The sequence below is a fragment of the Phoca vitulina genome, unplaced genomic scaffold (assembly GCF_004348235.1).
Source record: "Phoca vitulina isolate PV1807 unplaced genomic scaffold, GSC_HSeal_1.0 scaffold9, whole genome shotgun sequence".
In the NCBI taxonomy this organism is placed as follows: domain Eukaryota; kingdom Metazoa; phylum Chordata; class Mammalia; order Carnivora; family Phocidae; genus Phoca; species Phoca vitulina.
Genome location: NW_022589712.1, coordinates 51,797,946 through 51,823,198, shown reverse-complemented (window position 1 = coordinate 51,823,198; position 25,253 = coordinate 51,797,946). Strand labels below are relative to the sequence as shown.

The 25,253-nt window shown below is 46.9% G+C and overlaps 1 protein-coding gene across 3 annotated transcripts in view; it reads left to right on the top strand.

Annotated features, from left to right (window-relative positions):
* Window positions 1-15,108: 15,108 nt before the first annotated feature.
* FOXO3 (forkhead box O3) overlaps window positions 15,109-25,253 on the top strand; it is a 125,120-nt gene continuing 114,975 nt past the window's right edge. Inside the window, exons 1-2 of one of the 3 annotated variants that reach the window (XM_032408118.1) lie at window positions 15,109-15,149; window positions 17,998-18,747. In XM_032408118.1, coding sequence (XP_032264009.1) covers window positions 18,130-18,747 — 618 coding nt within the window. In that variant the 5' untranslated portion in view covers window positions 15,109-15,149; window positions 17,998-18,129. Of the gene's footprint in view, window positions 15,150-16,632; window positions 16,872-17,749; window positions 17,865-17,997; window positions 18,748-25,253 lie in introns of those variants that run through there. The other 2 variants (XM_032408116.1, XM_032408117.1) reach the window with 2 other exon arrangements.

Here is a 25,253-nt window from a genome sequence, read left to right as displayed (position 1 = left end):
TCTTGGCATCTTAAGCTGGGAGGTGAACAACGTAACTATGTCTAGTGTGGCCTGGTATTCTGGTGTAACTGGGATTGCTGTATATTTTCACTTTGGTCAGGAGATTCTTCTTGAGACTTCTACTAAAGGTCTTTCTGTTCCCATCCTGACCCTCCAAATGTGTTACACGTGGTAGCTGGCAGGTGAACATTAAAATTAACTGTAGGAGACTCTGGCGTTCTTGGGACAAAAGCGCTGGCGGGGGGGGGTGTGTGTGTGCTCAGACCTTGGCCAGTAGGTTCCCTCACGCGATTGGGTTTTCTCCAAATGTAGCTGGAGAAGCCCTACTGGCTCTTGGGGAAGCTGAAAAACCTGGCCTAGGAACAAGCCTTTCTTTTTCTTTTTTTTTTTTAGGCTTTTGTTTGTATATTTATTTATTTTTTTTAATTGTTATTGTTATGTTAATCACCATACATTACATCATTAGTTATAGATGTAGTGTTCCATGATTCATTGTTTATGCATAACACCCAGTGCTCCATGTAGAACATGCCCTCTTTAATACCCATCACCAGGCTAACCCATCCTCCCACCCACTCCCCTCAAGCCTTTCTTTTTCCATCAGAGTGTTTCTAGAATGGGTATCAGGAGAAAGTCTGGTGGCTGGAACGAAAGGCACTTGAGAACTAGAACTAAAGTGAAGACATGTCACTGGTACAAAACAACTCGGGAACAGGCAGGCTTAGGTGGAGGTAGGCTCTGGAAGCGCCGTGGGGCTGGAACAAGTGCTGAGCTCCTCGGCCTCACCTGAGAGGCCTGCTGTGCTGCTCATTGCCCCCCCCCCCCCCAGGGGGGGGCAGGGGGCTCCCTGATGGGGGCCCTCCTGCACGGAGGTAGGGGACCATGGCAGCTGGTGGCAGCAAGAGTGGGGAGCCCACGCTAGCGGGTTAATGACAATCCACAGCGACCCCCGCAGAGAGACTGATGTCAAACAGCACCACGCGGATGCTTCCAGCAAGGATGGCAGCGGCAAGGGGTATGGGGACTATTGGAACAGCACTTGGCTTAGGACGCAGAATAGCCCAATCCACCCTGGCTCATGCAGGGTTCGAGCAGGCAAACAATGGCGCAAATACTGATGGAGGCCTCCGTTGGCAAGCCCCAGTTTCAGCTTTCAAGATGAGTCTGAAAAATTACCCTTTCGGGAGAAAAATGCTCCAGACTTGGGTCTCATCCCCCAAGTGATTGAATCACTGTTCAGCAATAATTCAATTTTTTAAAGATATGCAAGATTAGAATGAGGGTGGTGGTGGTGGTTATCAAACCCAGAATAAATGTTAGGGGCTTTCTTACGTAGCTCATCTCTTTTTAAAAAGGGATTTTTTTTTTTCTTTTTCCCGAGCTGAATCTTTCCTATGGCGACAGTCACAGGCCAAGTAAGGCAGGAGCATAAAGACATCAAGCCCATCCGTCATCCACTGACGCAGAATCCCCTTGCTGATGAGAAAGTGTTGGCATCTTTCCTTCGCCTAATCCTAAAAGAACAGGAAGTCAGGGATCAGGAATGGGGCTAAAGGGCCGTCAGTCAGATAAGAAATATCTATTGCTATCTTTTGCCCAACCTTTCTGTAGATGAAGGCTTCCTTTTAGTGTTAAAAGGAACTAAAGCCTCTCTCATGATTGTGGCTCTACTTTATTGTCCATTAATTGAGAAAAAATTAATAATGACAAGTGTTTATAACAGTGCCCAAATACCATTCGAAAATAGTAACACATGGATGGGTAAGATGCTGTTTTTCAATCTCAGGCAACGGTTGGAAGATATTGGCAAAGCCGTTGTAACAGCTCCTGGAAACGCAGGAGGAGAAAAAGCTAAGACATAATCTTACCCTTAAGAAATCTATCATCTAGAGGTGCCTGGGTGGCTCAGTCGGTTAAGCATCTGCCTTCGGCTCAGGTCATGATCCTGGGGTCCTAGGATCGAGTCCCACGTCGGGCTCATTGCTCAGTGGGGAGCCTGCTTCTCCCTCTGCCTGCCACTCTGCTTACTTGTGCTCTTTTTCTCTCTGTCAAATAAATAAAATCTTAAAAAAAAAAAAGAAATCTATCATCTAGTTTTAAAAGTGACCTCACAGCAATGGGATTAGCGTAGCCCTGGGAGACTGAGAGCTATGGGACAAGTCAGGGACTTACTTGGTACTTGACACAGTACCTTTCACCCACAGAGTTCCTCCGGAAGTGCTGCGGGGGATTACTGAGAGGGAAGCAGAGGGGAGGGATCACCTGTGGTCAGAGGCTGTCCCAGGACCGAGCTCCACGCAGGAGAGAGGCAAGTGGCTGTCTAGGGGCTCCACACCTGGGGCCTTCCTTCAGAACGACCACGTCTCCACTGGCTTGAGAACTGTGGACCTTACAGACAGAAACAGCCTGAAGTCAGCCTGTCTCTATTCCAGGCTCACTGTGGTGCTTTGAAAAATAGACTTCACCTTTCTACCTAGAGATTCGTCCTCTTCCCTTGGATACCTTAGAGGGAAGTGGTAAAGAAAAAATAAATCAGCAGCCTGATCCTCCAAGACCAGCCAGTGGTCAGACTTTTGGGGGTGGGTGGAGGAGGGTGGAAGGTGGCAAGTCTGTTTCGCACCTCCCTGCCCCCCAGGGAGAGGTCTGGAAGTGGAAGTCCAAAGACTTCTTTCTCAGAGGGCAAGGGGTTGTCCTGTGAGTGCAGGAGAGCACCCTGGCTAAGCACAGGAGAACTCGGTTGAGCAAACTAAAATTTTGTGTTTTACACTTGAGTTAGGGACATGGTGGTAACTATGGGCCAGAAATGGAACTGGGGCATATTCATAGTAAGTCACAGGTCACCAGGAAGTTTGGCAGAGCCCAGAGCTAGACCCAGGTAAAGAAAATTAGACCTTCCTAAAGAGCACCTCTAAACCACACTATCAAAAACTAACAGAAAGCAGGTTGCCTTATATTAATGCCAATTCAGCAGAAATAAAGGATCTCCCAGAGCCGTCAACTTTCTATGGTTAAAAGCCAAATGAGTCTGGTAATTTTATTATAATACTTTTCCCTTCTCCTTTGCCCTCAGGAACACTTGGCATCCTTTATCAAGGCATTGATAACATTAGGTACCTGCAAAATGCTTCAGTAAAAAAATGTAATTTCGTACAGCTCTGATGACCTACTGGTTCAGTAAAATGTCAGAGCTTGCTGCCAAAGGCGCCCTCCATGGACAGGGACTGTGGTTTAAATATCGACTTGCTCTGTGCTCAGTGATTATCACAAGTATGGGAAGATTCCTTCTTTTCTCCCTCTTGCCCTTCCTTCCTTTCTTCCTTCTACATTTATTGAATGTCTGCTCTGTGCTGAAGATACAAATTAGACACAATCTCTTGCCTCATTGAGCTTCCAGGCCAGTTGGGAAATAGCAAAGATGGCTCTTGCTAAAAAAGAACTAAATCTAATGGTTAGAAATAGGTAAGCCATGAAGAAATAACAAATGTCCACGAACATGTAAAGAAGGGAAAACAAACCAGCTCTGCAGCATTTTATCTGAGTATCAATGGTACGGGCCACAGGTTTTGTTTGTTAAAGGGTACAAACAGAAGGTGTTAGATAAGTGCTTTTTGAAGAAATTAATTAACACAGTCACAGATGCTAGCACCACCAAATGCCTCTGAGATTCTCTAGGCCAACGTTTTCATTTTATAGAAGAGGACATTGAGACATGGGAAGGTCAAATGGCCTGGGTGAGCTGAGGATGGAGCAGGGAATGGCAGCCATGTCTCCTGGCCCTTGTGCTTTTTCTGCTGTGTTGCTCCTTGTCTGGGCATTCAACATACAATTTTTTGTTTTGTTCGCTTATTTTATCTTATTTTATTTTGCTTTAACCACTTTACTGAGGTATGAGGATTGATGTACAAAAGGCTGTACATATTTAAGGTATACAAGTTGATGAGTTTAGAGATAAGTATATGCCCCTGAGACCATCAAGGCCATAAACTTATTCATTATCACCGCTAAAAGTTTATTTCTGCCCCGTTTCTCTCTTTCTTTTTTTTATTATTTTTTTTTCTTTTGTCGTAAGAGTACTTCACATAAGATCTACCCTCTTAGCAAAATTTTAAGTATATGATACAGAATTGTTCGCTATAGGTCCTATGGTTGTACAGCTCTCCAGAATTTATTCATCTTGCATAACTAAAATTTTATCCCCTTTGACTGACACCTCCCCCACGACATGTGATTTCTTTTTTTTAAAGGAATTAAAACATAGTCTTTGTCTTCAAGTAGCTCAGAGTCTGGGAGGGAAAATGCTACTGCAGAAGGACTAAGGCTGAGCTGAAGGAGAAGGAAGTGGGTTTCTGGGCATTAAAAAAAACAGAGTAAACTACTTAAAAGAGTGTTTAAGAGGAATCCTTTATAACAAGGGGAATGTAGTTCAGCTGGGTCAGTGCAACATGAGCTTCTGTAATGTTCCCTTCAGGTGGTGGACTCTGTGAGCTGAAGCAGGTACAGAGCCAGGGCCTTGGGTGGGCTCGAGGCAACATACTCCCAACCCAGGCATCTGTCTTCCAGATTCTGATGAGAGGAAGCAGAGGGCGGAGATGGAAATGCAAAGGAACGTGGAGAGAGTGTGGTCTTCGTAAGTCAGCCAGACCTGGGTTCTAGTCCCAGCTCTGTCATGGCCTCTGCTGGGAAACTTCCAGCTTGTGGCTTTCATTTTCCTCATTTATGAAATGGGGAGAACATCATCTCCTTTCTAGGGCTGTTGCGACTTAATAATGATCAAATACATAGAGAAGCTCCTAGTACACTGCTTCTTAGCAGGTGCTCAGGAATCTCAATTAAATCTAAATCATTTAAATCCATCATCACTAAAAGAAGAAAATAGAAAAATTAAGCAGCTCAACAATTTCAATTGCTAGTGAGAATGTGGACAAGGAGCCCACTCAGCAGTGCTGGTGAGAGTGTAAATGGTACAACCACTTCAGAGAACCGTCTAGCATTCAGTGAGGTGGAAGATGCACATGCCCATGACCTGCCTATGACCCAGAAAGTCCTCTATTAAGTATACACTAAACTCATGCACACATGCCTAGGTATGTCAGAACAACATTCGCAGTCGCACTAGACTGGAAACAACCCAGGTAGCCATCAACATTAGAACAGATAAACTGACTATAGATTATAGCTAGATGGAGAGCTCTTCATGCAATGGACGCTATGGCAATGAAAATGAAGGTCAGCAGCACACAGCAACATAGGTGAACCTCACAAACATAGTATCAAGAGAGAGCAGCAAGATCCAAAAGAACACATGGAAAAGACCACATATGGGGCACCTGGGTGGCTCAGTCGTAGAGCAAACGACGCTTGATCTCAGGGTTGTGAGTTCGAGCCCCACAGATGGTTGTGGAGCCTACTTAAAAAAAAAAAAGAAGAAAAGATCACATAAGAGGTGTGATTCTATTCATATGAAGATCAAAAACAGGCAAAACTAAAGGATTATGTTTAGGGATGCAAACATAGGTGGAAAGCTATAAAGAAAAGCAAAGGAATACGACAAAAATTAGAAGTGATTACTTCTAGGGAGAGAGAGGAGGGCTTTGATGGGGAAGAGCATCCCAGGGATTTGTAGGGTGCTGGTAATGTTCTATTTCTTGACCTGTGTGTTAGTTATATGATGTTCTCTTAACAAGCATTCATTAAACTGTACTGTCACATAAACTAAACTCTTCTGTTATTTTCTGTAGGCATGTTATATTTCTCAATAAAAAAGTGGAAAAAAAGAAAGTATATGTTGAAAGAGGAGATAGGCATATCATCCTTATAGATACAGGACAAGTACAAAATATAGATGTATCTAAAATATTTTAAGTGCCTTTGTTTCATACTGGATAAATTGAAAGATTCGAGGTTAATAAGCTTTTCTTTTTTTAATATCTGAGAGAATGAAAGCATTAGGCAGGACCACATGAAGGACTTCTAGAAGGGATTTTCCAAGCATTCTCATCTTCTGAGTATTTCTTGAATCCAGAAGTTGAGCAACAATGACGTAAGAATTCTGACTGGCCTGATTTCAGTATTAATAGACTACAACTGTGGAAAAGGGGAGGGAACTAACTTAAAACATACCCAGATAAACTAGTTCTTACACTTATTTTTTTAAAAAAGATTTTATTTATTTATTTGACAGATAGAGACATAGCGAGAGAGGGAACACAAGCAGGGGGAGTGGGAGAGGGAGAAGCAGGCTCCCCAAGGAGCCCGATGCGGGGGACTTGATCCCAGGACCCTAGGATCATGACATGAGCTGAAGGCAGCTGCTTAACTGACTGAGCCACCCAGGCATCCCTAGTTCTTTTTTTTTTTTTTTTAAAGATTTTATTTATTTATTTGTCATAGAGAGAGAGAGTATGCACAAGCAGGGGGAGTGGCAGGCAGGGAGAGAAGCAGGCTCTTCGCTGAGCAAGGAGCCCGATGCGGGACTCGTTCCCAGGACCCTGGGATCATGACCTGAGCCGAAGGCAGACGCTTAACCAACTGAGCCACCCAGGTGTCCCCAGGCATCCCTAGTTCTTATACTTTTGAGAAAGGAATGCAATTCTAATTGTTCACTTGGGGGTCAAATCATTTAAAAAGAACAACTTCTTGATAATACTGTGTTTTGGGGGGAAGGTCAAAATGACCATTTCCAGATTGGGCCTCATGGAGTTCCTCCACCTGTGGTTTCCCAAGACGGGCTCTGATTCTTGATTCAGCAGGTGAAGAAACTTGATTTCACCACTTCCCGAAGAGTTGTCAGGTCTGGGGGGACAGCTGAGAAGGGTTTCTGAGGCCACTGACCTTCCCTTGGCTGTTGGACTCTCCGCTCTGCCCCCTGTGCCCTGGAGGTGCAGGCCACAGTTTCTCCCTTCTCTAGGCTCCCTGTGGGTCACAGCCCTTCCAGTTGGTTGTCATGACAACCGATGCGCTCTCCAACAACATAGTTTCATAGCACAACAAGTGAAAAAAAAAGGGGGGGATTGGCTCAACCCTCATCTTCTTATTGGTGGGCAAAATTCCTACAAACTCCACAGGGAGTTTCACTCTCCATAGTGAATAGGAAAGCCTGACCCAAAGTGGTGCGGTTTGGTTAGTTTCCTACACAGGACAGGTACCCTAGGGATTGTGGTTTTTTATGGAATAATTCACTTGGATTCATTATTTGTTTCCAAAATACAGATTTTATAAAAGTCGTTTTAAGAGTAAAAAAAAAAAAAAAGGCCCTCACATTATACATTTGAGAACTGGAGTTGTAAAAGGGCTCTCAACGCTGTGCAAACGTTTGAGGTTCGGATGTTGTGCTTTCATATGGGGACTTGTGTTTGGAGGCCTGGACACCTCTTCCTCACATATGTCTCCTCAGCGGTTCTGTCACCCATTTTGTTGGCATCAGCTGTCTCTCCAGAAATGAGCACGAGTAGCCCCGAGGAGGGCACAGATATGTGATATTAGAGGAGAAATATCCAGAGGGGCAAAGGAGTGAAGGTGAGACCTTTCCAACATGTGGAGAAGAGTGGATGGAACCACCAACTGGAATTTCCTCTCTGGTGACAAGCCAGGTGCTCAGGCCAGACACCCGGAATGTTTCTTGGAGCGGACTCAGAAAGCAGGTCCCACTAACACCACTAGGACACCTGCTCAGACAGGCCACCAAGAAGGGGTCTACCAGCACCTGAACCGAGAGAAATGTTCCTCCAACAAAGGATAAGCTTTCTTCTAAAACATTTGAACCGTCACTAATGGATAACATTCAAACTCAAATACACCATCCTTATCAAGCAACTGTGGTAGCTTACTTGGTACTCTTCTATGCCAGGGTTTGCTGTAACATATGGGCAGGCCTCAGACATGGCTAGTTTGAGAATTTTAAGCTGTCTACATCAGACCTGCAAAATCTGTCAAACTTTTATATGTTTCCTCTGTCATCTTCCTGTTCCACAGGTTTACTCCATTTCCAGCTGGGGATATAGGAGAGGCAAAAATCAGATCTAATGTCTCTTGAACCCTGTTGGGGTTTTAGTATTAGAGTCCTCCTGGAAAACTTGACACACTAGTGGACATGCCAAATTGCACCAGGTAGATGTAATACAGTCTGAAGAGTAATGAATGGTTCCATATGGCCTTGATTTCTTTAAAGTACTGCATCAATATTTTATTTTTTATTTCTTTTAAAGATTTTATTTATTTATTTGAGAGAGAGAGAGAGAGAGAGAGAGCACTAGCAGGGGAGAGGGGCAGAGGGAGAGGGAGAAGCAGACTCCGCGCTGAGCAGGGAGCCCGACATGGGGCTCGAACCAAGGACTCCGAGATCATGGCCTGAGCGGAAGGCAGATGCTTAACTGACTGAGCCACCCAGGTGCCCCGAAAGAGGTTCTTTTTAAAAAAATGTGTGTTTTATTTTAAATGAAATTATTTTCTCCCAACTTTATTGAGGTATAATTGACATGTAACATTGTGTAAGTTTAAGATCTACAGTGGGTGCTTGCTTTGGCAGCACACGTACTAAAATTGGAAAGATACTGTGCAAAGGTGACATGCAAGTTTGTGAAGCATTCCATATATTTTTTTTAAAAAAAGGTGTATAGCATGATTATTTGATATGTGCATATATTGTACCATGATTATCACCATTAGGTTAGTTAACACATCCATCACCTCACATAGTTACCCTTCTGTGTGTGTGTGGTGAGAACATTTAAGATTTACTCTTTTAACAATTTTCAGGTATAAAATACAGTGTTGTTAACTATAGACACCATGCTCTGCATTAGATCCCCAGAACTTATTTATCTTGTAACTGAAAGTCTGTATCCTTTGACCAACAGCTCTCCATTTCCCTCACAAAAAGCCCCTGGCAACCACAAATCTACTCTCTGTTTCTGTGAATTTGGCTTTTTTAGATTCTACATATATGTGAGATAATACAGTCTTTCTCTGTCTGACTTACGTCACTTAGCATAGTGCCCTCAAGTTTCATCCATGTTGTCACAAATGGCAGGATTTCCTTCTTTTTATGGCTGAGTAATATTCCATTGCATATATGCCACATCTTCTTTATTCATTTATCTTTCAGTGGACACTTAGGTTGTTTATATGCCTCGGGAAACAGGCCTTAGGTATTGTGAATTATGCTGCAATGAATATTGGGGGTGCAGATATCTTTTTGAGATAGTGATTTCATTTCCTTTGGATCTCTAGAAGTGAGATTGCTCGATCATATGGTTGTTCTATTTTTAATGTTTTGAGGAACCTCCTTACTGTTTTCCATAGTGATTGTGCCAATTTAAACTGGGATAGGTTCTTACTTTGCTTATGATCTTGGATAGGCTTGAGGGTTTATCTTCTGTGTCTCCATCACTGCACGCCTGTCAATGTGGAAGTTCAAGGACACTGCAGTTTGACAGATTTTCTAGGAGCTTGCTCACTTAGCAGGGGTCCTACCTTAACTTTGTTTTTTCCTTGATTTCTTGCCAGCTCAATGATTCATTTTAAAAAAATAGTAAAAAATCTTATCCAACTTTGGTTTTCATCAAAAGGTTTGTTCTGAGTATCTATTCCACACATTAAATTGAAGTACTTTAAAAATAAGGTTAGTGGGTGCCTGGGTGACTCAATCAGTTAGGCATCTGACTGTTGATTTAGGCTCAGGTCATGATGTCAGGGTCCAGCCCTGTGTCAGGCTCCTCTCTCAGTGGGGAGTCTGCTTAAGATTCTCTCCCTCTGCCCCTCCTTTTGCTCCAGTGCTCTCTCTCTCTCCCTAAAATAAATAAATCTTAACAAAAGAGAAAAGGTTAGACAATGTATAAGCAATTGCTTAGCAGGATTGAAGTAGTTTCTCAAATGCTTCCATTCCCTTCACTTTCTATTCAGAACAAATCTTTGTCTTCAGAACACCAAACAGTGGCTGAGTGGAGCGGGGGCAATGGTGTGCTAGCAAACTGACTCTCAGGAAAAAGAAAACAAAACAAAACCCACAAGAGACTTGATTGTTAGCATTTGCCAATTTCTGTGGGGTAACAACTCCCACAACAGTCCATTTCAAGTAACCAATTTGATTCATTGAACAGAGAGCTGGGAAGGGAGGAACACAGTTGTTTCTCATGAGCTGCAATGAGCCAACCCCACTGAGTCCTGTAGAAGTAGAAGATAGAAGTTAGGGTGGCTAAGTCCAATGTCTAGTGGTCCATCAGGAGACATAAGTGAAGAGGGCCTGATGATGAAGAGGTGAACTGGAGAGCACATACCAGCTCATTGTTGCCACATGTTACCAGATCTTATTTTTCAAGAGGAGTGAGAAATCTGACTTTCAAGTGAAATATCCTCCTTTTCAAATATTGCCAATTGATTCAAAAACTTTAAAAACACATAAGAGATCCAAGAAAACAACCTGATGGATGCAGATTTGTCTAAACACCAGCTTTGGCTTGGCTGAGTTAGTGCTTGGGGTTATGTTTGTGTATCTGGTTCCAGCTTTGTTTCTCTAGGCTAAATGGCCCACATAGGGAAATACTGTTGGAAAAGCATTGCAGGGTTTGGGAAAGAGCACATGTCACGGATTCATACAGCCTTTGGTTCAAATTCTGGGCCTGCCACTCATTGTGTGACCCAGGGCAAAATGCTGTGAAATGAGAGGGATGGTCCCTGCTGGGGTAGGTTGTTCTAGAGACAAACTGAGCTATTTCGGTATGGGACCTGCCCCCTTTGTGCATACTTAACGATTGTGTCATCATTCTTGAGCAGAAGTCAATAGTTATAGCGGAGGGCAAACACTGGAGTGTAAAGAAGAGAGACCTCTAATTCAGTGTTCTCAGTTTTCACTGCCTTAGATTCACTTGGTAAATATTAAAAAAAAAAAAATTAACACCAGACCACACCCTTAAAGATTCTGATTCAGTTGGTGCAAGATGGAGACTGGGCATCACTATATTAAAAGCCAACCCCTCCCAGTATTCTAAGCCTAATGCTTTAGATTCATCTCCTTTAACATAATCTTTCCAACAACCCCAAAAAGTATTATTCTCATTTCATGAATGAGGAACTGAGGCCAACTGTTAAATAACAGCCCACGGTCACATAGCTGGTAAGTGAGGGGATCAGACTTGACCTCAGAGACTGACTTCTTAAACCCCATGCCATTTAGCATCACTGTATCCACCTCGGAAGGCCTTTGGGAGGACTTAAGTACTGCAAATAAAGTGCTTAGTTCAGGGTCTGGAAGCAACAAACAAAGGTGAGCTATCATCATTACCTTATAACACCAAAACAGAGAATCCTTTCCATTTTCTCTTCTCTATGCAATTCCCTTTCAGGTAAATCTTCCATCTTTTTTGGATCCCCTGCTTCTTCCCTGCTGTAAACACACATAGTTGTCCTCCAGATGAATCCTAGGACAGTCACTGTAATGACTGGGGAAGCTCTGTGCCAGGGTGGGTCATGCCTGAAGAAGGTAAAGAGGAGGAGAGAGGACAGGAGCCCCAGAGATTCTTGGAGAGGACGGTGATGAAACCTGCCTCAAATGATGTCCTGCTAAATAACAAAAATTCAACTGGTAAATTTGAAGATCAAATTGGCTTCGTTAACCCATTCATGAATTGAGCAGCATCCCATCTAGCAATAGAAAGGAGCTCCACCAAGCTGTAGAGAAGGAAAGGTTTTTAAAGGTGGAAGGGGGGTGGACAAAGGAAATTATTAGAAAAGAATGCATTGTTTCAGTCAAGGTTGCCTTCCTAAGGGGACTAGACAGAGTCTATCAGGTTGGTTATCTCATTAGTGCTGACCAGGTAATTCCATGTTGACTGACTGGTTAAGGGTTACATTCCTGGGGGTGGGATGGGGTGGGTGTTGAAACTGCAATTAGGTTAGGTATGAAGTCTTGGTTTGTTGATGTGGGACTTGGCATAAGTAACTCCATTTGGGGCCTGCTGTCTCCGTAACACCCTGAAAGACAAGCCAGAGTTCAAGCTCTTCAGTATATGGTATTCAATATGTTTTTCCCGTGAGTAGTTTGCAGAAGAATGGGGAGGCAGAGGAAGGGACTAATGGGGGTGTCAGACAAAGGGTGGGGAGCAGCTATAGACCTGAATATTGGGGATCCTTCTTTCTTTCCAGCTGGCTCACGAACTTGTTTGAAGGTATTTGTTTTCACTCTTCATTGCTGAGATGGATGTAGAAGCCAGTCATAGAGGGAAATGAGCACTTTGTTGACAGGCAGCATGCTCAGTCCCCAGTATTTAGGGTCTGGGGTCAGGGAGTGTGTAGCTGACCTAGGTGAGGGGAGGATAGGGCAAGGACACAGGTGCTTAGTGGTGGCCCCCTTAGAGGCAGAGCTCTGGTATCTACCACCAACTGCCTCACAATTAGATGTTGGAAATGGTGAATTTACTTAGCTTATTCAGGTAAAAAAAAAATTTGTTCTAAAGATTGCATTTATTTGAGAGAGAGTGCAAGTGCACGAGTAGGGGGAGGTGCAGAGGGAGAACCATACTGCCCGACTTAGGGCTCCATCTCAGGATGCTGGGATCATGACCCAAGCTGAAGGCAGACTAATCGACTGAGCCACCCAGGCTCCCCCACGTAAATAAAATTTTAAACAAAACAAAACAAAATGAAGTGGACAATGACCACCTTAAGTCATTTGTAAAAATTAACAAGAAGTGAGGAAAGTTTTGACCAAAAATTCTACCACCAAGGTAATGTTGGCACTCCTTCTCGATCAACAGCCATAACTTACTCAGCTTTCCTATACAGATCTTCCTTGACTTATGATGATAGGGCTATGTCCTGAAAATATTGTTAAGTTGAAAATGTATTTAACACACCTACCTAACCTACCAAACATCATAGCTTGGCCTAGCCTACCTTAAACACACTCAGAACACTTAACATTAGCCTACAGTTGGGCCAAATCATCTAACACAAACCCTATTTTATAATCAGGTGTTGACTATCTCATGTAATTTATTGAAGAGTGTACTGAAAGTAAACACAGAATGACTGCATGGGTACAGAATGGTTATAAGTATATCTGTTGTTAACCCCCGTGATCAGGGGGCTGACTGGGAGCTGTGGCTCCCTGGGGCTGCCCAGCACCACGTGTAGCTGTGGGGGTGGGTAGTGGGGGAGCATAGATTAACATTCAAAATTGAAATAGGGTTTCTACTGAATGTGAATCCCTTGTGCACCACTGTAAAGTTGAAAAATCCTAAAATCCTAAATTGAAAAATCATAAGGTGGGGATTATATGTACTAAAAAGTTGAGGGAAAAAAAAGGTGGACAGAAGAAATGAAGGACCAAGGAGGCCTTGGAGGGGAAAGTAAAGGTCAAAGCAATTTCCTGCGAAAATACAACAATTACTGAGGTTCAGCCTCTTAGTTTTCAAAGGTTTGCCCACAGGGGACAAATTACAAGGGTAAACTCTCTGGGTATGATGCACATTTACCAAGCTGAATGTTTATAGTTGCTGCCTTTTGAAGTTTTTGTTGTTGTTGTTGTTTTTCCATTTGAAGTTTTGATCCTCAATCCATTTGAAATTTGCCCAACACTATGCATGACCTCTTGTGTTTTTGTCTTGTACTGTTTTTCAACTCTTGAAATACTGAACTTTTTAATGTCTCTCTCCCCCCACGACTGTAAGCTCTTTGAGGTACATAGATATATCATGTCCCCAACCCCCATTCCTCACCAATAGGGTCACAAAGAGCTCAATCTACTGAATCTTTAACTCTTCCATTTCTTTGAATGCCCTTGGGTTATGCATTCTGTAAATGGACACTCAACAGGTTTATAGTGAAAATCTAATGGCGGAGATCCCAGCCAGTGTAAACACATTCTTTCTAAATCTGCATGTATTTTAACGACAAAAGATTGCTTAGATTCAGAGAGGGGAAAGCGTGCATTTCTTTTACAGTGTGTTATAAATATTAAGAAGGAGCAACTGAAAGTTCTCTGGATTTTATGCTGTATCACGGTGCAAAGCACTGGGTGATCTGGCCTCCGGGTTCCTCCCGCAAAGCTGAACACGACTCCCAGTAATATGCGCAAAAGCACCCCCCCTTCCATGTGCACTTTGAAGCCCCACTCTGAAGCCCCGATCCACCCCTCCCACCCCCTACGGACACCTGCAGTTGAGTGTTGTGGTCCTGTTTCAACGTCCACATTGCCATGCTATAAACCAAACGCAAACTCAGGGCTTCTCAGGTCAGGCCCACAATGAGGAGAGGAGCAGCAAGCACAGAAGCAACCTCAGGAAGCAGTCAAAGCCCCCTTTCCCAGAGTCCCCTTCCAAAGACAAGCGGAGGTAGCAAAAGCGTTGTACTTGGCAGAGCTGTAAGCCCCAGTGACGGGTGCATAAAGGGCTGGGGTCATTCTGAGCTAGGTAGCGAGGTCACAAACTACGCAAGATGGTAACAGTCTACCTCGCGGCCAGGGTGTAGTGTGCCAGGGAGTATGTGAGCGTGTGAAATTGGCTCTGGAACCTGTGGCCGCGGAGCCCGGCCTTGTGCGGCCTCCAGGGCGAGAAGAAGTAGGTGGCTTTGTTCCCGGAATGTGAATGAGGGAGCCGAAGCCGGGCTTAAAGAAGGCAGCTTTCCGCGGCGGGAACTCGACGTCTCCGTAGAGGCTCTGGCAGCGCGCGAAACTCGCCATCAGGCTCCCCGGCCCGCGCCAGCCGCTGCGCTGGAAGCCCGAAGGGGGGACAGCCTCGCTGGTCGGTGAACAGAGCCCGGAGAGGCCGTGGCGCGGGCCTGCCGCGTCCCCCCAGCCAGCGCGGGCGGCCCCACGCGTCCGCCACTCAGCCGCGCGGCCAGCACAACATTCCATTTAAAAATAACACCCACGTGCGCTGGTAAACAAGCGCGCGCGGCTACTGTGCCGCGCGCCCCAGGCGAGCCAGTACGGCGCGCGCCCGCCCTCCTCCCGCACGTGTCTGCCGGCTCCGCCCGCGCCGCTCCTGCGTTGCTCACTCTCCTCCCCTCCGACGGCCGCGCACCGCCCCGAAGCCCCGAGTCCTGCCGCTCCAGGGCCCTAGCTTCCTCCCATGCTGCCAGGCGTGCCCCGCTGGGTGCTCTCCCAACTTTCCTCCCCCGACACCGCCACAACGCGGCAGGACCCATCGCCCCAGGTCTGCTCCCCTTCTCCCCTCCCCTGTCTTAAGCCCCCCTCCTTTGAACTCTCCCTCAGCGCGCGAAGGACTGGCTTCTGGGTCGCCCTCTCTTTCTCCTCTCCTCCCTCCCCTCCTTTCTTCCTTAGAATTTTACTCGATTGTTTATTATTTGCCGGGGGGCGGGGGCGGGAGGCGGAGAGGGGTGTCTGGGGCCTGGAGACTGGTGGCCGCGGCCAGTCAGCGCGCGGCGTGGTTTGACGAGTAGGCGGCGCAGCGAATGGGGACGCGGCGCAGAGCTCCCCGGTCACGCGCGTGTGGATACAATGACATCATCTGTTTGTACGCGTCGAACTAGCTTGGTGCAGGGGCGGGGCCGTACGTCACTTGAGTGACGGGCCCTGCGCAAAGCCCGGAGCCTGGAGTCCGCTGGGCGGGCGGGCTCCTGAGTACCCTGGGTTGGACCTTTTTGTGTATTGGATTGTGAGGAGCTAGCTCTAGACTCTGAGCTATTTCCAGTGACTTAGGAGGATTTAAGAAAAAGGGGGAAAAGAAAGATATTTATGAACCAAAGTGAATAGGTTTTTGGTGTGCGTGTCGCATGTAGTGCATTCGTAGTGCACAAATGAACAATTTAGATGCTGATAGTAGGATAAGGACTTGTGAAGATGTTTTTCTAAACCTAAAGAAATATCTTTTTAAAAAACTAAAAAATGCACAAGTAGCCGTTCTGGAGTCATTTACAAGTTAGAATCAAATTATTTTCCATTCATAATTGTTCAAGATCTGCTCTTGCCTTTAGGAATGGGGAATAATTTGCATTTCTCCTGAGTTAGTTGCACTTCTCCCCTCATTTGCCATGAAAATCCATGAAAAGTGAAACACCACTGCGTCGGGCGTCCTACGTAAGAGACTCGGCTGCAAACCTCTCGGTGCCTGATCAAATCTGAAGGCATCAGTTTATCGAAGTCCTGTAAGGCACCAACATCTTTGCTTGTCAGTATTTCCACGCCGTGGTAATCCTTGGAATCTGCGGTCAGCATCTTATCTCGGGTGTTACCTGGTGTCCGATTCTAACAGGGAACCGGACACCAGGGCGGGCACAGAGCCTGGCGGACGAACGCGCCCGCCGGGGACCCCCGGTAGCAGGCGCCCTGCCCTGAGTCTGAGAGGCCACGCGACTGCGCTCGTGGAGCGTTTGGGGCTTTGCTCTCCCCCTCCCTCTTCTCCTGGGCCAGCGCCGCGCTTTGTTGTCGTTGAGGCTCTCGGAGGGAGGAGGAGCCCAGCGGGGACGGCTGCGGGAGCCCGCCTGGTCCCGGCCCGCGGCGCGCTCCCTTACACCCACGCCCGCAGTCCCGCGGAGCGCGGGCGCGCAGGCGCGCGGGCGCGAGCCCACAAACACACACACGCACACACACGCACGCACACAGCACACCCGGGCCCGCCGCCCAGCCCTCCCCCTGGGCGGGGACCCGCCCGCCCGCCCGCCGTCAGCCTAGGTTGAGGCACCCTGCGTGTGTCTATAACTTTGTGCTGCTGCCGCGGCCGCCCTGCTCGTGGAAGGGAGGAGGAGGAATGTGGAAGGCGACGGCGCGCAGGCTGACAGGCGTTTCCTCAGGCGGGCTGCGGCGGTGGCCGGAGCGCCTTTCCTTCGCCGAGGTTGCGCGCCCCCTCCTCGCCGTGCCCCGGGCCCGCGCGGAATTGTGCTTCCTCCCCCCTCGTCCCTGAAGGGAAGGAACTGAGGTAGGCGCCGGAGCTGTGCAGCGGGGCGGTCGCCTTCCCGGTGACTCCGGATCTGCTTCCGAGCTGGGCCAGGCGCTTCCCTTTTCCCTCCCCGTGACTCGGTGTGCGCGCCCCCCTTCCCTCCCGCTAGTGTTTTTTAAAGGACTTGAGTGAAAGGGGGAAAACTGTCAAGATGGCAGCAGCGGGAGCAAGGAGGTGATGAACGTGCTGGTCCGGGTTTTCTGGCAGTCCGGGAGACTTGGCGCTTCCTGACCTGTTGGAAGATTTATGTTCTGACTTGTCCCCTCCCCCCCCGTTCTTTACTGGGAAGGGGGTGGAGGGTACAACGCCCGCGAGCAAATAAACCCCACAAAACCCCAAAGTGGTCGTTCCTGTTTGGCTCGACCCTTGGCAAACACCCTCGAGCTGCTTGCCCCGCTGCTTCTCGTCTTGTCCTTTTTCTGGAAGTGACAAGAGCCCGTCCGCGCTCGGACCCGCGTTCGTCCTCCTGGCCCGCGGGCGAAGAGGGAAGAAGGCGGCTGCCCGCGCCGTCCCCGGACTCGGGCCCCTCGGCGGGGAGAAGGGAGTACAAGGGGGCGCGGAGGCGGCAGGGCCGGGGACGAGAAGAGCGGAAGACGCCACCGACTTTGGCTGCGGCGCCGCGGGAAGCACTTGAGCGGGCCCGAGCGAAACATAAACAAACGCACGCCCGCTCAGGCTCCGACCGCGGCTCGGCTGCGCCAGCCCTGGCCGCTGCCCGCTTTAAAGGCGCGGCCCGCGCCCCTCCCCCCGCCCCTTCCCCGCCCCTCCCCTCCCCTGTCCTCCCCTCCCCTCCCCTCCCCCTTCTTCCCCGCCCAGCCACCTAGCCCAGGAGAGACCTGCAGATCTGGCGGCCCCGGCGGCGGGGGGAAGGGGGCTGCCCCGTGCGAGCCCGTCGATTCGCTCCTGGCTCCCCCGCGGCCTGGCCAGGGGGCGGTGTCTGCTGCGCCAGGTTCGCGGGACGCACGTCTCCAGGTCTGCCTGTTTCTGGGAGGCGGGCGCCGTGCGGCCGGGAAGCGGCGGCGGCGGGCGCGGAGTCGCCGAGGACTGGGCTCCAGCCCGGGATAACCAACTCTCCTTCTCTCTTCTCTCTTTCGTGCTTCTCCAGGCGGCGGCAGTAGCGGCAGCGGCTCCCCGGAGCCCGAGTCTTCGCGGCGCCCCCGTCCCTCCCCCGCCGCACCCCGCCCCGGCGCGAGAGGAGAGCGCGAGAGCCCGAGCCGCGGGCGGGCGGGCGGCGAAGATGGCAGAGGCACCGGCCTCCCCGGCCCCGCTCTCTCCGCTCGAAGTGGAGCTGGACCCGGAGTTCGAGCCCCAGAGCCGGCCGCGCTCCTGTACATGGCCCCTGCAGAGGCCAGAGCTCCAGGGGAGCCCGGCCAAGCCCTCGGGGGAGACGGCCGCCGATTCTATGATCCCCGAAGAGGAGGACGATGAAGACGACGAGGACGGCAGCGGTAGGGCGGTCTCGGCCATGGCGATCGGGGGCGGCGGGAGCCGCACGCTGGGCTCCGGGCTGCTCCTTGAAGACTCGGCCCGCCTGCTGGCTCCCGGAGGGCAGGACTCCGGGTCCGGGCCAGCCCCCGCGGCGGGCGCGCTGAACGGGGGGACGCAGACGCCGCTGCAGCCTCAGCAGCCACTGCCGCCGCCGCAGCCGGGGGCGGCTGGGGGCTCCGGGCAGCCGAGGAAATGCTCGTCGCGGCGGAACGCCTGGGGGAACCTGTCCTACGCCGACCTGATCACTCGCGCCATCGAGAGCTCGCCGGACAAACGGCTCACTCTGTCCCAGATCTACGAGTGGATGGTGCGCTGCGTGCCCTACTTCAAGGATAAGGGCGACAGCAACAGCTCTGCGGGGTGGAAGGTGCGTACCCACCTCGGGCGGGCGGCCGGACCCGCCGGGCCTCCTGCGCAGTGCGAGACGCGCCTTCGATTCATCGGAGCGCGCCTGCGGGCGCTGGGGAGAGGGGTTGGCACCGAGAGCCTCCGCTGTGAGGTTTCGGGGGGATCTCTGTGACCCCCAGAGGAGGGGAACCTAGGGTCGGCCGCGGAGGGTTGGGCGGGGAAAGGAGGCTTCCTCGGAAGCCTCGGGCATGGCCAGGTGAGGAGAGGGGGCAAGGGATACCGGCGAGGGAAGGACTGGCGGACAGGAGTGCATTTGCTGGATTCCCGGGACTGCACGGAGGAGGTAGGTCTGCGGCCAACTTCGAAGTAGAAATCACTGTAGTGGGGATGCGGGGAGGGTTCTGCGGGTGGGGTGAGAGGATGTGGGGGAGTGTTTGGGACTCGGTGCCCCGAGGAGGGGTTGGATTTGTGGTTTCCAGTCAGTCACAGGAGCATGGTCGTTGTCACTAGCTGGATGAAAACCCTTGCGTCGAAGTTTCTGGCTTGTGGGTGTTAGTTCCCACAGGCACTCGGATCCCATTAGAAAAAGTAGTGGTTGTAAACCTTTTACTGGCTGGCTGTCTTTCCTTGCCTGTGTTGGCACCTTTTTTCCTTAGAGATGTTTCTACGGTAAACCTGCCCCCGAACTTGAGTTGTTCTGAGCCCTGGACCGGGCCAGCCCTACCACCTCGAGGCGAACTAGCCACACCTGCTGCTCCCGTTGAAGCCTGGACTCTGGCGCTGTTTGCGGCCGGGTCCAGGTGTGGAGGACTGAGGCCTGGAGCTTCACCTAGGCCTTTGGGAGGGAGGTGTGGTGTCAGGGCTGGGCCATAATGGCTTCTACCTATAAGTGAACCAGAAGAGAGGCTCTCTCCTGTTCTTTTCAGCCTCTTGGGGCACTGGACACGTGGTAGGGAGAGAGGTGTGGAAAGGCCTATGATGTAATCACTTCCTGCAGTTGGGCATCCAAACAGATTAACTCCTATGCCCCTGCTGGGCTGCTGATACCCAGCTGCTTTGCTCTTCCTGGCACCTCATCCTCCTGGCCTCTTTCCCCAAGACATGAATGTGTCAGTACCAGGCAGAGGAGTCCTGTACAGTTGGAGATACATATGGCTTATCAGTTGGTTCTATTTGCAAGTTAGCTTTTTTTTTTTTTTAATTAATGAGGTAGTTCCTTCCTCATTCCGTGTCTTTGGGGAGCCCTGTATCTTCCTGGGTTCCAGGAGGTGTATACAGTAAGAACAGTTTAATCTTGGTGGAGAACTGGAGCACTGGAGAGGAAACCTGTATGTGAAAAAAACTAAAGAATTTAGTGTGTTGAGTTTTAATTTGCTTAAAAAAAAAATCCTTGCAAAGTATCTGCTTTTTTTTTTTTTTAATTTTTTATGGCTAGTATTGGAGAGGACTTGTTGAGATACTTTAAAAGCAAAATGTATGCTTTGAAATTATTCCAGTTATCTGTCTCATTTCCTTTAACAAATGCCGACATTATGAATCTTACATTTGATTTAATTTTACAGCTTTGCAAAGGAATGCCAGTTGTGTGATATGAGGGCCATTTACAGAAAGCTTGAGAGTGAATTCCATTTCAAAGCAGTGCTACTGTGATATCTTTTAAAACTGAATTTCTAAGTGAATAGTGAGGGTTAATCTCAGGGTACAGTGTCAGGAAGGGGTGAGTTTCAGGATCTAAGAAAATGGATATAGGGGTTTGGAATATTTTTCAAATTTCTCAACTTGAAGTTAGTCCTGTATATTTTGAGTTTGGTGCAGAGAATCTGCTAGTTAAAAGTTAGTTAGCTAAAAGTTAATGTTGGAAAGGTTTTTACTTTTCCTTTTTTTAAGTTTATTCAAGTAGTTTAATCCCACAAATAACATCTCGTTTTGTAATTAAAGATAGTAACCGTTTAATAGCATTTGATTTTTTTTTTTTTTTAAAGATCTAGGTGAGAAAGTAGTATTACCAAAAGTAGCCATGAATTGTGATTCGGTTGATTATATTTTCATGTAACTTGCAGGACTTGAGTAGAGATTTTGGGCCTAGTCCTAAACTTTGTGGGTTTTTGTCCTTAACCTTTTTTTCTGGTCTCATGGTTTCTTTTTCCTTCTCTGCTATCTCATTTCTCTCTCTCTTTTCTTTTTTTTTGTTGAGGTATAGTCAACACACAATGTTAAATTAGTTTCCATTTCATTTCTTTTTAACTAAAATTATGAAAAATTGTAAATTGAAACTCAAGCCTTAGTATGTTTAATACAGGACACGAAGTAAAATATTTTTATATTTTATGTAAGTAGAATTATTTTTACTTTAAGATTTTACATCAGTTCTGTTTCTGAGTATCACATAGCAACTAATCCTTGAAGACTATGGGGATATAATTTAGTTAAAGAGTTTTTGTAAGATGACCTTCATCAAAAGATGCACCCATGCAGGAACTTCCAAATCTTTGATGATGGAGAAAGCCCTTTGAAACTGGGGCTGGTTTCATATTCCGATTATGAGTAATAGCCAACCTTTTTTTGTGTTTGTGGTTTAGTAGCGGTGGAAGAAGAGGGAGAAGGGAGAGGTCAGGAGCTAATTGTGACCCATTTCCATGCGTCCAAGTTTCAGGAGTCAATTCCTATCATGATTAGTCATTTTGAGAGCATGCGTGTGCATTTAAACCACACTACTTTCATTCTGAGTTATGCATTAGGGTTTTTGACTTCTGAAAATGTCTAGAATTCAGGTTAACCTCTCTTAGCCCTGTGTGCACATAGCTACAGTATGCAGGGTTTAGGCCTTACTTCTTTTGTGGCTTTTTGGACTGTTGCATTATGAGATCCTGTCACCAGAATTATCACCCTAAGACTAGAGAATAAAAGAATTAGAAAAGAGGCCTTGAAGATCAGAATTAGGACTAGTGGTTTGAAGCCCTGGTTGCATATTTGGATCACCTTGGAGCTTTTAAAGAGTACCAATACTTAGAGAATAGGTTTTAATTGGGTTGGTCTGGGACTTAGCATTGGTGTTTCTTTTTTGTTTTATTTTTGTTTTTTAAGTTTCTTAGGATATTCTGATGTACAGCCAGGATGAGGTTTGCTGAGATAGTTCAACTCCCTTATTTTAATGGTGAAAATCCTGGTTCTTCAAGTTAAGGACTTCTCTAAGATCACACAGCTAGTTAGGTAATTAGTAGCTGCAGTTTTGGAGATTTTTATTCTTTATCACACTGTTTTCCTCTTTAAATTGACCTATTTTTTTAAAGGTTTTTTTACTAAGTAACAAGTAGTCTTACATAAGTAGAAGATGCTTTCCTGAAAAGCATATTTGCCTCTCAGTCTAAAAATGTCTTGGTTATTAGTTCAGCGTCAGAAAGACGAATATTGCTGGAGGCTGATGAGTTTATCACATTTGTATAGTCATCCACTGTCTATCAGTACGGGTACTTAGGAACTGTGAAGTGATAGAGGTGGCAGAAAAGATAGCGTTTTAACAAAAGGAGGAAGTTCTTGGTTAACTTAGGTTTGTCAGATACATATTGTGCCAGAGAGAAAGGTGATGGCTATCTCACAGGTTCCCTTACCTCAGGCATTAAAGTAGATGTGAATAGTCAGATGTGGTTAAGAGGAGAAAAGGTTATATTTCCTTTAATTCGGATTAAGTTTACTTGCACCGCACCACCCCTAATCCAACTGCTATGTTCTCTCAGTTCCTCCTGTTGTGGGACAGACGTCTAGGATTCCAGGGTTTACCTGTTAAGGCCTATGTATCACTATTCATCTTCTCACACCCACACACCTGCATTTCCCAGGAGATTAGGACATGATTACATTAGGCAGCCATGCGTTTCCATGCTGTTTCTCACAATTTCATAAACGTAGGATCCTGTGCATGTGACGACTTCTCCTGCTGCTGTGGATGTCTTCTTTCATGTGAGAATGTGTGCTCTTACAGCTTCTTCCCAGGGTAAAAAGATGAGGGCCCACCTGCCACATAATGCCTGTTGATGTTCTCACTGTTCTCATTCTTTAGATTAATGCATCCAGTTCCTTCCCAACATACTGTATTGAGAAAATGTTATTTTAACTGCAACTTTCATGTCTAAAAATATGTTTTTAAAATTTCAAAATGACAAAGTTGTGATAATTCCATGTTGGCTTGTAATTTTGGCCTCCGTCACCTTTTGGAGTAACTCACCAAAGGGCCAGTTATGGTCGTGTGTAAGGAATCCGCCTTCTGCTTGGCCCATGTTGCCAAAATGCTGTTTTGTAATTTCCTTTGGCAGTACTGTCTTCGTCAGTGATTCTCCACGAGTATACTTCCTCTTCCTACAGCAGCAGTACACTAGGGGGACTGTTTTTCCTCTTTTTCAAAGCTGTGTCATCGACCTATGAAGTGAAGAAATTGGCCCTTTTAAACTTTGATCTGTGAGCCCTATGTAGCAGAGAGACTCTTTAAAAAAGAAGCTAAGTGTTTGTTTTGATATGTTTATCTCCTTCTTAGAAAATGAAATGAAACAATGCAAACTTATTTTTAGGAGATTTTAGGAGGGTTCTATTTTAAGAGAATGACACCATAGAAGAACATCTTGTAGTTAAACTTTTTAATACGTATGATTCTTACTTAAAACCTGCAAGATATTTTTATTTGGAAAATTAATGAAGAGTCCATGTCTCACTGAAAAGTCATTTATTTGGCCTGGGAAAAGTTTAGCAAATACTGTCCATCCAAAGATCTTCATAAAAATGCGAAGGTAAGACTGTTTCAGTCTGTACATTTTAGCAGGGCACCCTGCTTACCCATTGCTTACCACATTAGATTCCTAGGGCTAGAGAGAATATGGAATTTATTTTGTTCTCGTATCTTGCCCATCTTGCCTGTGGGGAACAGACTCAGTCCTATTCTTGACTCCTCATTTTTCTCCTGAACTTTTCCTGTATCACAAGTCCTGAAGAGCCACTTTGCCTTTTTGCTGCTATAGAAGGAGCTCAGAATGACATATATAGGTGGATTTTATCTCTGTATCTATATAGAGATAGATACATGTGGATTAGTATCAGTGGACATTATAGCTGGTATACAGTAAGTGACTACAGATTAGAAAGAGAAAACCTTTTCAACTATTTTCATCACATGCCATTTTATTCATTCAACAAATACTTATCAAAGGGATACGGTTCACAAGGCATTCTGCTGGGTCTCAGGGATATAGTAGTAGCACGAGACAGATGAGGTTCCAGCTCACAGGATTCAGGTTCTGTTGGAGGAAGACAGAAAATAAACATGCAAATCTGTGTTCTGTGAATTTGTCATTGTCGTCATTCTCTTTGCCTTTTTTCATGTCTGTACTTCTGCTTTCCTCGATATTTCAGCTCTCTGCAGAGAAATTACTGGCAAAAGGCAAAGTTGGTGTTGAACTTTGGTTGGAACTGGTCTTTAATTCTCTGCAGATCATTTTCAGCTTGCTTTGGAGATGCAGGGCCGCTATAACATGGCTCTTGTAGTTTGGGTCTGTTGGGGAGAAGCTGGGGCTTTCCCAGGGCCATCTGGATTAGAGCACACCTGTGGTCCTAGCCTGATCTGGGGTCTCCAGTTCTGTCTTGTGGGGCCTGGTATAGGACTGGCCTCCCTCTGGAGTGGAGGTGGAGCCTTGATACAGCTGACTCATTCACATTGCTTCTTGCCTCAAATTTAGAACTAAAAGACGTTTTAGAGATCATCTAACTACTTCATTTTACAGGTGAGGAAGCAGGACAAGAGCATGTGAGTGACTGGCTCAGGAACCTACAAGCTAGCAGAGATGGAGCTAAGAGTGTGTCCGCATGAGCCCTGGGCAGCACTGTTCTGTACTGTCTGCTGTTAACCATTGTGGTTTCACAGCTGTTTGTGTCCGTGCCTCCATTTCTGCAAACTCTTACTTCATTTGCTCGCCTCTGCTTCCCCTCCTCCCTCCTTTAGGCTGGCTCATGCTAGACTAGCTGCGTTGGTTTTTTAGTATTTCCATCAGTGTTCTCAGCTAACCTTGCTGAAAAAGCCATCTGTCTTAAGCCCACCCCACCCTACCATGTCCAACCGTGACTCCCTCCTATTTCTTTTTGTCATTTTTCTGTGACTCCTGTATATTCCCAAGGACAGTGTAAGAGCCTCCAAAGCATGGAATGTGTCTACCAGACAAAAACATTTCTGATACTCGGAGCTATTCTTTGAATCATTATGTCCTCAGCCCATAAAGATAGCCTTGTTCTGGGACTCTGACACTGAAAGGAGATGATGTGATTCGGGAGTGAAGTGACATCATGTGTAGAGTCTTTTGAATACTTACAGCTATGAAGTCTTGGACCTCCTAGCATTAATGTTGATAGGATATAGTATAATTACGAAAGGATGCTCTGCTATCCAAGGCATTTCTTGCAGTGTCTTGTTTCCTAGTGATAGCAGTCCCTGAAAACTTCATTAGTGCCAGTCACTACCCATCATAGAAACTGAGGAAAACCTTGATC